The 12,460-nt window shown below is 39.1% G+C and overlaps 3 protein-coding genes and 1 non-coding gene across 4 annotated transcripts; 1 reads left to right on the top strand and 3 right to left on the bottom strand.

Annotated features, from left to right (window-relative positions):
* Positions 1 to 446: 446 nt before the first annotated feature.
* On the bottom strand, positions 447 to 2,334 carry LOC149009079 (7-deoxyloganetin glucosyltransferase-like). The gene is made up of 2 exons (XM_089163066.1): positions 1,758 to 2,334; positions 447 to 1,617 (listed from the first exon to the last, which is right to left on the bottom strand). The coding sequence occupies exons 1-2, from the start codon at positions 2,266 to 2,268 to the stop codon at positions 671 to 673; spliced, it is 1,458 nt and encodes a 485-aa protein (XP_089019192.1). The 5' UTR covers positions 2,269 to 2,334; the 3' UTR covers positions 447 to 670.
* A 1,484-nt stretch (positions 2,335 to 3,818) lies between these two features.
* LOC149009080 (protein TRANSPARENT TESTA 1-like) lies at positions 3,819 to 4,663 on the bottom strand. Its single transcript, XM_089164076.1, has 2 exons — positions 4,310 to 4,663; positions 3,819 to 4,223 (listed from the first exon to the last, which is right to left on the bottom strand). Exons 1-2 carry the CDS (start codon positions 4,661 to 4,663, stop codon positions 3,819 to 3,821), a joined length of 759 nt encoding a protein of 252 aa, XP_089020202.1.
* A 634-nt stretch (positions 4,664 to 5,297) lies between these two features.
* LOC149009081 (uncharacterized) lies at positions 5,298 to 9,533 on the bottom strand. Its single transcript, XM_089164075.1, has 6 exons — positions 8,828 to 9,533; positions 8,599 to 8,722; positions 8,323 to 8,473; positions 7,568 to 7,604; positions 6,666 to 7,050; positions 5,298 to 5,844 (listed from the first exon to the last, which is right to left on the bottom strand). Exons 1-6 carry the CDS (start codon positions 9,008 to 9,010, stop codon positions 5,750 to 5,752), a joined length of 975 nt encoding a protein of 324 aa, XP_089020201.1. The 5' UTR covers positions 9,011 to 9,533; the 3' UTR covers positions 5,298 to 5,749.
* Positions 9,534 to 11,986: 2,453 nt separating this feature from the next.
* On the top strand, positions 11,987 to 12,073 carry TRNAM-CAU (transfer RNA methionine (anticodon CAU)). Its single transcript is given in 2 exon segments — positions 11,987 to 12,024; positions 12,038 to 12,073. It is a non-coding gene; the product is annotated as a tRNA-Met (tRNA).
* Positions 12,074 to 12,460: the final 387 nt, after the last annotated feature.

Genomic DNA, 12,460 nt, shown 5'->3' on the forward strand with positions numbered 1-12,460 from the left:
TCCATTATAAATGCCTCTCTCATTTCCAATCAAAATTTTATTGAGTAACTAGAGGGCTTGTTTGGTAACGTTCTTAAAAAAAGTTTTGGGGGTTTTTTTGTTTCTTGGGAAACGGAAGAACTGGTTAAAGACATTTGTTAAAATGATTTGTTGTTCTGTTATTTAAGAATGGATCGTTAGAAAAATGTTTTAAAAAACGTTTTTTACAGAATATCAAAAAGATGTTTTTACCAAAGAACAGAAACAAAAATAATAAAATTAGTTCAAATTAAAACCTTAGAACGAATTTATCTAATAGTGTTATGAAAATATTTTCGAAACAGATCTATCAAACACTTTCCAAGCAAAGAATGTTCTTTTAACACAGAAACATTAAAAAATGGCTTTGCATAAGAATTGCTAACTCATAAGGGAAACGTTACAAAACACATACTGAGTGTCTCATTATAAAGTATTCCAATCCCTACATTTTCCTTGCCTAGAAGTAAAAAAATGCTGGAGTTCAATTAGACATAAACAACCAAAAGAAGGTTTATACCAGGCTCTGACGGAAGAAAAACAATAAAGTTTATTGATTAATCAACTCAAAGTTCGTGCTCAAATCATCCATCTCCAAAACAAGTGCGATTTATCCAAGTCAATCCCTCTCAGTGCGATTTATCCAGTCATTTCAGTTTTGAAGAATTTCTGGAATCAGTCGTTGATAAAAGTTGATGTACGATGACCCACCAGGTTTGGCAGCTTCTTGAGCTTTTCTTCTCCACTCCAATGCCTTCAATCTCAAGTTCTCACACTTTTCCCCTTCCATCAGCTCCCTCACAAGCTCCTCCACTTGCTCTCTCTTTACATCGCTGCTAATCTCCATGCCTATGCCCCACTTGGTGCACAGATACAGGCAATTCGTTTGTTGCTCTGCGAAGAAAGGCCAACAGATCATGGGCACCCCTTCACATATACTTTCAAGAGTGGAATTCCATCCACAGTGAGTCAAGAACCCACCAATTGAAGGATGAGAAAGAACTTGTTCTTGTGGGCACCAACCTGAAACCAGACTCCTACCTTTAATCTCTTCCATGAATTCTTCTGAAATAATCTTCGAAATACCACTCACAGTATCAGGTCTAAAGACCCATAAGAAGTGATATCTACTATTGGCAAGTCCCCAAGCAAACTCATTTAACTGTTGTGAAGTTATTGTTACTAAGCTTCCAAAGTTCACGTATACAACTGATCTGGGTCTTCTTTCATTTAACCACTGTAAGCATCCCCCGTCTTCTCTCCATAGATTTGATTGAACAGAGTTCAATTCAGCTTCTGCCTCCCCTGATTCAGTTGAAGCTTGCGTTAAGAGCATGGACAACGAACCTACAGTGTAAATCTTGGGAAATTTGGGTTTGATGGCATCGATAAACTCGAGTTCTAAATCATCAAATGTATTTAGAATGAGACCCTGAGCTTTGAAAGCATTGTTTATCATTTCCAAGTTGTAATTAAACATCACATCATGGGGATCAGTCGTTCTAAGGAAGGTTGGAAGATCCCTCAATCGAATTCCTTTCATTCCTGGAATCCAATTAATGGTCGTGTCGAGATAACCATTAGTAAGGCAGCTCTCATCTGCAATTAATCATGGGCAGAATAGCAGAGCACAGAATCAGTGAGAGATTAAACTAAGTCTTCACCAAAAAAATAATGGTGAGTGATTTCCCATCTCTGTTTTCCTCTTTTGAGGTAGAGAGGTCGTTTCGTATACATACCTTTCAGTGGCACATAACCTCTTTGAACGAGCTCTTCGTAGTGGAGGAAACCCAAGAAGCCACAAGCACTGGTTGTGAAGAAGACGAATTCAGGAATGCCGAATTCCTGGGCAACTTGTAAGGTGAAGCCCATGACTCCATCTGAGATGATACAGGTGATGGGAGGAACGTCTGCATATGATTCACCATTGAGCTTCCTTACGAGATCTCGGAAAGGATCCATGGCTGACCTTGGCATTGAATTGCAGAGAGCTGGAAGGTCGAGTATCCCACGGCCGTTGGAAGGTGGTAAGCCATCGGGGAGAGTTTCGAAGCGGAAGCCATGGGAGCCCTTGAAAGAATCTTGATCTCTGGATTTGATGAGGCGCTGGTAGTTGAATTCGGTGTGGACAAAGGTGATGTGGAAGCCATTAAGGTAGAGAAGCTTTGCTAGTTTGAGCATGGGGTTTATGTGCCCCTGCGCAGGCAATGGAACGCATACTACATGTGGCTTTACATGCGTCTTCCCCATGCTTAATTGATCTCTACCTCTGAGAATTGCAGTAGGAAGATGAGGTGGAGAGCCAGGGAGGGAGGGAGGGAGGGTTGGCTTATGAAGAGGATTGTTAATTAATAATACTGGTCTGTTCAAGATGAGAATCATTTCCCCCTACTTTATATAGCCAGGGAGGGAGGGTTGGCTTATGAAGAGGATAGTTAACAATACTGGCCTGTTGAAGAAGGTAAGAATCATTTTCCCCTATTAATTATATATAGCCAGGAGGGAGGGTTGGCTTATGAAGAGGATATAGTTAACAATACTGGTTTGTTGAAGGTGAGAATTGTTGGCCAACAATCAAAGAATATAACAACATAGATTAACACGAAAATTGAAATAAACCAAAAAAGGAACCTGACCGGAAGCAAGAAGAGTAAAGAAGAAGAATCATCGAGGCAAGTCAGACGCTTTCCTTAAAATAGATTCGTTCCCTTCATAGTATGCTTGAGGATTCAACGGACTTTTGTCCCCAGGATATAACGATTAACAACAGTGTACTTAGCACAAAGTATACCGTAATGACAAACTTGACATGTGCCATCCTTCTATTACCGCATGACTTAAAACACAAAAACAAACTCAAACCATTGGCAAAACTCACAAATCATTTTAAGGACCCTTAAAGCACACTTAACATTCTTCTTAAATCATAAAACAAAACTCAAAAACACAATGAACTTCATCAAGAGGGGATCATTATTTATAGAGAAGGTCTATGTCTCTTTAACTGGCTTGATAGATGAAAAGTCATGGTCACTTATTACCAAACTTAATGAATTAAGCTATGAAAAATGAAAAGTTTTAAACTTTAATAAACAAACTATGAAATAAGAAGTTTCTTGGAAAATCAAGGATCTCAAAAACCCTCCATTAATCACAATAGGGAAATGAGAAATTTGTTTGTTAAAAAATAAAAAGTTCTCATAACCTTTATTCATGAACTCTCTCTTGGGAGATGAAATACCCAACCCATAAGTATTTCATGCATTTATTTTCACAAACTCTCCATTAATGTTTTTTTATTCACATTCACTCATGCTCAAAGAGTATATTCCAACAAGAATCATTTTCTCCTATTATATATATTCTAAAAATTGGTTGCCCATTAATAATGCAATTACGTTTATTATATTTTTGGGTCATCGTATGTTAAAAAAGAGCGAGAGCTCATACGGGGGCATTTGTGTCATCCTCAATTGATTCAGACGATAGAAGACCCAAAGTCAACCTAATGCAACTAATCATCGCTCACTATAGATGTAATGGAGATACACGGAATCGAACCTCGTACCTCTCGCATGCGAGCCGGGCGCTCTAGCATGTGAGCTACACCACCCCATTGGACATTTTGTGTGAAATTTTTTTTTATAAAACATAGAACTAAAGCCAAATTCATAAATATGCTAAATCGAGCCAATCGAGCCAATCGATCACCTGGTCACTGCAAATCTGCAATGTATTTGAAACTTAAATAGAGACCCTTGTAAGTACATCTACAGAACAGCCTTACCATAGTACTGGTCTTATACTTCCTCAAAGCCCTCAATGGTAGTAGTAGTAGGGAAGGGGCCATGACCAGAGCCAAAAGCCCTTATGTGGTCCTTGAGCGATCTCTTGTGCTTGAAGTCCGACCCACACACGCACAGCCAAAACTTGCCACAGTTCTTCTCATGCGTTCTCCAGTCACCCTTCACTGCTAAGAACTTCCCACATTTCCTACACATAAAATGCTTCATCCCATGCTTCCTCTTGTAGTGGGTTTGCAGAGTTTTGAAGTCTTTAAGTGGCTTTGCTCTCGGGTTACTTATATTGTTCTTGCATCCTTGTGCACAACAATAGCAGGAGATGCTTAACATGGCTCTTGGCAGTTCTCCCTTCAGTGACTCTGGTCCATTTCGATACTGCGACCCATGTCCCCACATGTGCATCTACCACCCAAACCATTAACAAACGAGATTGAGAATAAGAAAAGTAACGTCTATATATAGCTAGTTAGCACAGAAAGAGAGAAAACCTTGAGATTGTTGTGGCGGTTGAAGGTTTTCTTGCAAATATGACAAGAGAAGTGGTTGAAGCCAATGAGTATCTGTTCTGGTGTAGGTACCCAATACTTTGTAGCAGCTACGTTCTCGTCACTCTTCTCACTTGGTCTGAAAAATTCAGTACTGGAGCAATTGGGAGGGCCAATCTGTAATGAAACCGTGGCCTCGTCTACATCCTCCCAGCCTGTCTGATGATGCTTCTCTATTGTTGAAGTGGGTGAATGAACCAAGCGGCACAGTAAGGGTAGGGGCTCAAAAATGTTTTGGGTGTCTTTAGTAGAAGAAGTAATGCCGCTTGAGGCAGCTGAGACAAGTGAGTAAACCATGATGAAGAAGGTGAGCACTAGATGAAGATTTAGGCTACTTATAAAGGGATTTGGTAGCCATATTTAATGATAATTTAGTGTTTATAAGATTGAGAACATATGAAATCTAAAGTTGGTGTTGGAGGAGTACACTGTGGAGTAGCTGGAAAAGTTGTTGGTTGAGAGACAACAACCTTTGGTAATTGGAACTTTAATAGGTTCTGCTCAATCTACTTGTCTCAGTTTGGAAATTGAAAACCTTCAGCTTAAATACCAGTGGCCCATGGACTCTCTTCTTGGCAAGTCACCACCACAGAGCCTTCGGAATACTTGGCAACCTCATTATTTGGTCTGATTCAGATTTAATGCCACAGATCCACACACAAAGAAGAACGATCCATACAGGCCTGCTTGTATTGGTATCTAACATTCCAAGACAAGAGCAGGCAATGCAAAAAGTATATTTACAAAGAAGAGAAAAAGGGTCCAAATAATATTTAAAACAGAGAGAGTGAGGAAGAGGGGCTGAGGAGGATTGTGAGAGAACAGTACAAGCTACTTCCTTTAAACGTTGTTGCCAAATGGCAAATGCTTATTCATTCATTTGAAGCCACACAACAATGTTTCTAGGATCTTATACTATTTCATTTAATTACTAGATAAGAATAGCAGATTCAATTCAATTGCTCTTGAACTACGTTATTATACAGAATTCCAGTTCCTCAAAAAATGTGATCTTGAAGGTATATCTGACAAAAGTCAGAAAAAATTATCCATTATTGAGGTTTGAACAGTTCAGGGCTGATAGTTGAATAATAAATCAACCCAAAAGAAAAAAAGTAATAAGTGAAAGAATGAATTAGGAAATTACAGCTTAGTGGGAGTTTCAAATTGTCAGGTGCGCTCATGTCTGGCTCCTACAGTTCTTAGAAGCAATGTATATATGTATCTCAAAATCACTTCCTGCAGTTGCCATTAACGAAGGCTCTAGCTTTCCACATTGGGCACTAGAGCAGAAAATAATTAACTGTAGAGAAAGAGTCAGAAGTTAACGTAATGTAGCATTGAACCTTCCCCACCGAACCATAGTTCCCATCTTTCTCATCATTAACCTTGCTCTCGCCCTTCCTCGACTTCTGATCCGACCACTCCAGTTTCAGCTGTTGCAGAGTTTTGTTCTTGGGCTGTCCTTGAATCTGAAACTGCCATGGTACAAGAAACAGGTTCAGTGCTTTATTTTCTTTGGTTCTATTAAATCTTAGGGATTCAGAGGTTGTTCTTAATTGGGTTTTAACGGTGCTGTATAATTAATGTGCAACCTGCAGCCTGCGGTCTAGATTGAAATCTGGAACACCTAGTCTGCAAAGAGGTCCCAAAAAGAAAATGATAGTTACTGCATCATTCACATGTTTCCAGCCGGACCTATGGGGTCCTATGGTCTCATGTGGATTAGTGGATAAATGCATCGAAACCCAGAATTCCTAACATAAACCTCAAACTGAATTGGGCAAAAACCAAACTCTTCTTCCTAGATGTCGAACCAACAATAGGAGACTTTTGTCATCCATGGGTCTCTTGTAGATACTTTCAATTGACTACTGGACCAGTATTCCTCACAGTAAATTCGAATTTCGAGCCAGACCCAGGAGTCATTACCAACAGCTGAAGTTAAAAGAACTTTAAAAAGACTCTAGGTTTCGTGGCTCTGAACTTTCTGAAGTTCTGAAGCTATGAGCCAGTGCACCATGACCAAGTTTAAGGCATCTAAGACCATGATGCACAAAAGGAAAAGACACAAATCTGGAATGGCCTACACGCAGCACTGAAACAGTACCAATCATGTCAAAGCTTTGCGGTCCATGCCGGGCTCAATTTCTCAAATGTTTTATACATTTCAACCAGTATACCAGAAGGTTGGAAGCTGATGGAGCAGTTGAATCAAACCCATTAATCTACCTCATACTAAATTGATACAATCTAGCACCCATATCAAATTGCTAATGAGGGGGCAAAGAGCACTTACTAGTTGTTGTAGTAGACGAGGGAAGAGAAGGCGTAGAGTTGGAAAGTGCTGGCGGAGGAAAGGTGATGAGGGAAGTATCCTCATGGGTGGTGATGGTGGAGGTGGAGGTGGAGGTGGCGGTGGCGGTGGCGGTGGCACTGGGGAGAGGAAAATACGAGGGTCCGGCCATATTTTGGGACTGACGATGAGCAGAGAAAGTAAGGCTGGGTGGTGCAGCTGTTGCTGATGGCAAAGCGAAGCCATAATAATAAGGTGAAGCCATCCCCATTCCCATTCCCATTCCGCTCATCCCAGTGCTGCATGTTGATGTCCCTGCTGATGCTGCTGCTGCTGCTCCGTACATTTGATGGTAATACTGAGCTTGGAGTTGTGGGCTATACATCGTCTGCAAAATGGGCTCATTCATGTGACCCAAACAAACAAACCCATTTAGGAAACAATTTGCAGAAATCAATAATAAAAGAAAATCCTTTCTCTTATCCCTACAGCATCTTTTCTATAGAAAAATTTTCAAATTAACTTTGTGACAGAACGGATGATGATGGTGTTCCCCAGTACTTTTTACTGGGTTTGTTTGCCAAGATAAATAAAAAGACGGAGAAAAATAAATATGTGGATCCCACTTGTGGGGTTTTGTTTAAATGCTCTATAATAACTTGTAGCCTATGGTCAAAGTAAAAAATTGTGGTCGAAATTTTTATCGACCACTTGTTTGGATTTGAACTATGAGATGCCACGAGCACACGAGCTTTTTCAATTTAAGAAAACTTATCTACTTATTTTCTCATCCCTTCTCTCCCACCCCACTTGAAATGAAATGAAGTGAAATGGTAGGTTTTGTTAGCTAGCTATATGGGTAGACGATCTTTTGTTTTGATATGAAATATGAGAGAGCAACATACTTGTGTGTATCCATAATCTGGTGCATAAGTGGTGTACCTGCAAGACAAAAATATCATCAATGGAAATTAAATGATTAGAATGTCTTCTTCTGGTCACTGCTACTACGTGACACCAGGTACTGCACTACTGAATTTAAAAAAAACAAAAGCTTCCATGACTGGCCTAACGTGCAGCCAGTACCAGGGCTTGGACAGGTTGGCTTATCACCCATACAAAAATGCAACAAGGCCCACCTTAGGTTTCCAAATATCTGATGCAACAACATGCACCTCTGCCTACTCTCATCAGTTGAAATGAAATTAAGATCCAAGTCCGTAAAGGGCAATTATAAGGAAAGATGGAGACCCTCGTAAATGCAGATTCTCTGTGTCCGGGCACGGTGTCTATTCGTGCGTTCAACAACACAAAACCCTAAATAGGACTAAAGGCAACAGTCTTCCATCTCACACTGCCTTAAACCTACGTGCAACCAAGTATTTTTCCATTCATTTCGGTAGTTAAATGGATGACACTCTTCTAAGTTTTTTTTCTTTTCTATTTTAATCTGTGAATACAATTAAATTATGACAGTATGCTTCATGGAGCATCATACTCTTTATATGTGGGGCATTAAATGAATCTAACCTGTCATTTAATGCATTAAAGGCAAGAATGTTTCCTAGTTCTACCCAGAAAACTCGGAATTTAATGTTCCAACATGACTCTGTGTCTAAAACATAAGCATAATAATTCAATAGAAGAGGAACAAACGTACCCGTAAGGAGGATAAACAACCTGAGGAAGAGAAAGAGCAGGTTGAGGAGGAGAAGGAGAAGAAGTCATCTGTGGTCCTGCAGCTCTATTGTAAGATGTTGCATTACCCATGGATACAACCCCACGGTAGAGGGTACCACCTTGATTTCTTCCTGTAAAAATCCAACCACCAAACACACCGGCCCTCAACGTTTAAATCCCTCAAAGAAAAGAAAAGGAAAAATAAAATAAAAATTTCAAGATTCAAGATTAATCTAATCTGTATATGGTTGTTAACCTTGTGGTGGTGATGAACGAGGACGACCAAATGAAGCAATATTACAATTAGCTTTCCTCCCGTCGATCACCGGATTTGGATCGATGCAAGCCTTCTTTGCTGATTCTGGATCACGAAATGTCACCTGTCCATGTATTTTTTGTTGTTTTTTTCGATTTTATTGTTCAACATCTATGAATTCTTTTCTAAGAAAATATGAGAAAAGAAGAAGAAGAAGATGAAAGCTTACGAATCCATAGCCTTTAGATCTTCCGGTGTTCTTATCTGTGATAATAACAGCTTCAAGAATGTCTCCAAACTGTTCGAAATATTTCCTCATTTCTTCAGTTTGGGTCTCCCAAGCCAAACCCCCAACGAACACTTTCGTATAAGTTGTGTCACCAAACGGAGACCTGTATTGTGTGTAAGCCATCGCCCGTCCCTGAAATTGATTTTTGTATATATATACGAAGCCTACCCTCTTGGCTTTCTTTTTTTTTTTTTTTTTTTTTTTTTTTACCTTAGATCGTCAAAAATGGTGAAATGGGCAGATGGGTGTCTTTCCTTCTATCTCTTCTCCTTGTCCTTTACCTCTTCTTTCCTTGCATCTATCTCCTTCCATTCCTCTTCTACAGCCCAGATAACAACATTGAGAGGAACTGAAGAAGAAAGATATATGTATATGCAGAGGGAGCGAGAGAGAGAGAGAGAGAGAAATAATTGATTGCGTTTCTCTGTGTTGGCTGGAGAAAGGGATTTGGAAAGAGGGAATAAGGGTTTTCTCTCTTTCTCTGTCTCTCTCTCTGCCCCCTCGAAGCTGATGATCCCAACCTCTCAGGCTTGCCTCATTTCCACCATTTCTCCTCCTCCAACGGCGACAAGCCCTGAAGCGTTTGAGAGATGGAGAGAAAGAGGGAGAGAGGAGTTGGTTTTTGTAAGCTTTGCTTATCGAATGACAGCTACACGACTACGCACTCGTCCTCCCTGTCTCTCCCCATTAATATACTTCTTCCCCCCACCACACACGCTCTCTCCCTCTCTCTCTCTCTCTCTCTCTCTCTCTCTCAATGTGTATCTTCATTAAGTATAAGTAGTGGTCATCATATCCAAAAATAAATATACATATGTGATCATCAAAGATTTATTTATAGACAATGATCAATGCCTCTCAATTAAAAGATCACGGTTCCATACTTTCTAACGGTACAATTGAATTATACAGTTACCTTTGAAAGGTGCATAAACAGTCTATATGAACCTCAAATCAAAAAAATTTACCCCCCAAAAAAAGAAAGAGAGACAAAACAAAATAGAGTACTTGATAATACATACAGTGTGTCATTAACTTGGACCCAAATTCTCTATGTCCGGGCAGGTGGTCCGTCTAAGTATGCATCCGGCCACTGGATACCTTGTCCAGTTGTCTGTAATACGAAGGTTGAATTCGAGATACTACGGACAAAGCATCCAGTGACTAGAAGCCTGAAGACAAGAGATCTCAATTCCACTAGCTTACCCAACTCTCTCTCTCTCCTATTAAAAACCTAGAATGTATTTCCTATATTTGTTAAACATGTAAGAGATATAAAACCATACCATAGGTCCCTTGAACACTTCTTTGTCTATTTCTAAAATCAGAAACGAACAACAGTATCCTTAAAAATGATTGTTTTGAAAAGTTGGGAATTCTTAATAGTTTAGCTTCTTCTACGTACATGTCTTTATTATAAATCCACTTACTTGTGGGTTCCTTCTACCCTCTGAACATGGGTCTCTGCTCCTAGCTAGCTAGTTGATCAACTAAATATTCAACTAGCAGCAATACAGTTGTGAGTTGTGACAGGCAAGATAAGTGAAGAATCAACTAATTTGGATGGGCCAGATCATCAAGATTCCCAATCATGTGCACCAATTGGATCTAGAACTTGACAAACCAATCCTTCCAACTCCTAACCCATATATTTTAGAGTTAATTAACATTGATGAATCATATTAAGATGTTCATATATATAAATGCTTTCCAGATCCTATCATCTTTCAGATGCTAATGGAATGCCATTAATTACGTTTAGTTTCACCAGAATCAAACTTAAGGCCAAGGTCTCGTTAAGGGGTTGTCATTGATGACATTGAGAAGATCTCATTCTATCCAATCTGGAAAGAAAATACAGCTTTTTCAGATTTCCAAGTTGTAAAGCTCCAATTAAGAAATCTCTGCTCTCTTCCCTCCTCTGTTTCTTTTCTTCAAGTATATGAACCTGTGGTGGAGGGTTGCGAACTAAACTCCACTAAGCTTTTTTCTATATGTCTCACTCGCACGTGGGTCTTGTCATTCATAAAAAGCAGTGAGCTGGATTTCACAGAGTTGCTCACGTGGGAACTCTTTCTGAATTATGGGTCCCAAAATAGATAATACTTAGTCACCCATTAATGTATATCTTTTTTTTTTTTAGTTGTCAACCCCAGTTTTCAAGACTTTGCCTCACTAATCCTGGGTCACACACCTGGCTGTGGTGGATGAGTCTCCCAGAGGGAATTTTTTGCATCCACAAAATTTCGATACTGGAACCTTGCTTAAGCGAACCAAGCTGTTTACCAGTTGGACCAACCCCTTTGTCCTTTTAAGTGTGTATTTTGGTGGTTAATTACTACTTAATTTGGCAGCTTTTGTATATAAATATAGCATCAACTTTGACCCCACCCATGAGGGTTGAAGTGGCACTCAAATCATATTAAGCAAAAAACCTTCAATCCTATTGTCAAGCGAAATTTTGGGTTATTGGATCAAAAATTTCTATGAAGATTTCAATCTCGACTGTTGAATTTTAATGATCTGATGGTTCAAAATGTATCATTTGACAGTTAATGCGCAGGACTGAAACAAAGTCTCATATTAATACCTTTGTAATTGTTTTTATGTTAGTCTGTCATAAAATAACAAATCATATAACTCTACTAGTCTACCTACCAAATCTATCAAAGAATAATTGAGGGAGAAAACCAGTAAATCAGAAGTGAATTATCACAAACAAATATAAAAGCTGAATATAGATTGTCTGATAAAGCAACTTGCACATATTTATGACAATTGCTTGGTTTAGGATATATAATTATAGACAAGAAGTATCCTGTAAATCATAGACTATTGCCATATGGATTTATAGGGTGAAAACACACTTATTCGGATCTAATTGTCAAACAAGTTTCAAAATCCAAATTATTAGTTTTATAAATATCATATTAAGAGAGTAGAAGATGAGGTGTGTTACAGATCAAATATACACCTGAAGAGATCTCATTTATGCCACCTCACTAAGGGTCTAAGACTATTAATAATCACAGGTGGATCCCTTTTGTCTCAAACGTCAATTTAATAATATAATTTATGTAGTCGAACAATGACAACAAAGGGGTGGTGGCGCAGTTGGCTAGCGCGTAGGTCTCATAGCTATATCGAGTAATCCTGAGGTCGAGAGTTCGAGCCTCTCTCACCCCAATTTTTTTCATGAAAATTTCCATTTTGCTTTTTATTAACCACATAGCCTAATAGAGTGATAGGCATTCAGAACACAAGTGTGGATCATCTTCCCGAGAGCACTTTCCCCTGTGGCTTTAGAACCACTAATTACATGGGCCTTCAAGTAAAAAATAAATACATTTCATCATCTTAGTTTTTGGGCCTCTTATAATTTATGGTCAACAGCCATCAGAGAAGCATTCTACTCCCCGCTCCGTCAGAAGCGATGATCCGAACTCAAAATTGTTTACCTAAGGATTTGTACAACTCTCTTTTACTATTTGGATATTTCTGTAGTTGTTGAACTTTGACACGCGAACAAGGAACCTGGGGACCTCCAGTTTTAATAAAATTTAAGGGAATAAA

The sequence above is a fragment of the Hakea prostrata genome, chromosome 7 (assembly GCF_041222555.1).
Source record: "Hakea prostrata isolate BN-2017 chromosome 7, UWA_Hpros_2, whole genome shotgun sequence".
Classification (NCBI taxonomy): Eukaryota; Viridiplantae; Streptophyta; class Magnoliopsida; order Proteales; family Proteaceae; genus Hakea; species Hakea prostrata.

Excerpts from the sequence above, each read along its gene's own strand:
- LOC149009079 (XM_089163066.1), bottom strand. The coding sequence starts at position 2,268 with ATGGGGAAGACGCATGTAAAGCCACATGTAGTATGCGTTCCATTGCCT. Across the intron at positions 1,618-1,757 it reads AGGTTATGTGCCACTGAAAG|ATGAGAGCTGCCTTACTAAT; the intron begins GTATGTATACGA and ends GATTAATTGCAG.
- LOC149009080 (XM_089164076.1), bottom strand. The coding sequence starts at position 4,663 with ATGGTTTACTCACTTGTCTCAGCTGCCTCAAGCGGCATTACTTCTTCT. Across the intron at positions 4,224-4,309 it reads ACCGCCACAACAATCTCAAG|ATGCACATGTGGGGACATGG; the intron begins GTTTTCTCTCTT and ends TTTGGGTGGTAG.
- LOC149009081 (XM_089164075.1), bottom strand. The coding sequence starts at position 9,010 with ATGGCTTACACACAATACAGGTCTCCGTTTGGTGACACAACTTATACG. Across the intron at positions 8,474-8,598 it reads TCGTTCATCACCACCACAAG|GAAGAAATCAAGGTGGTACC; the intron begins GTTAACAACCAT and ends GGATTTTTACAG. Across the intron at positions 7,605-8,322 it reads GTTGTTTATCCTCCTTACGG|GTACACCACTTATGCACCAG; the intron begins GTACGTTTGTTC and ends TTTGTCTTGCAG.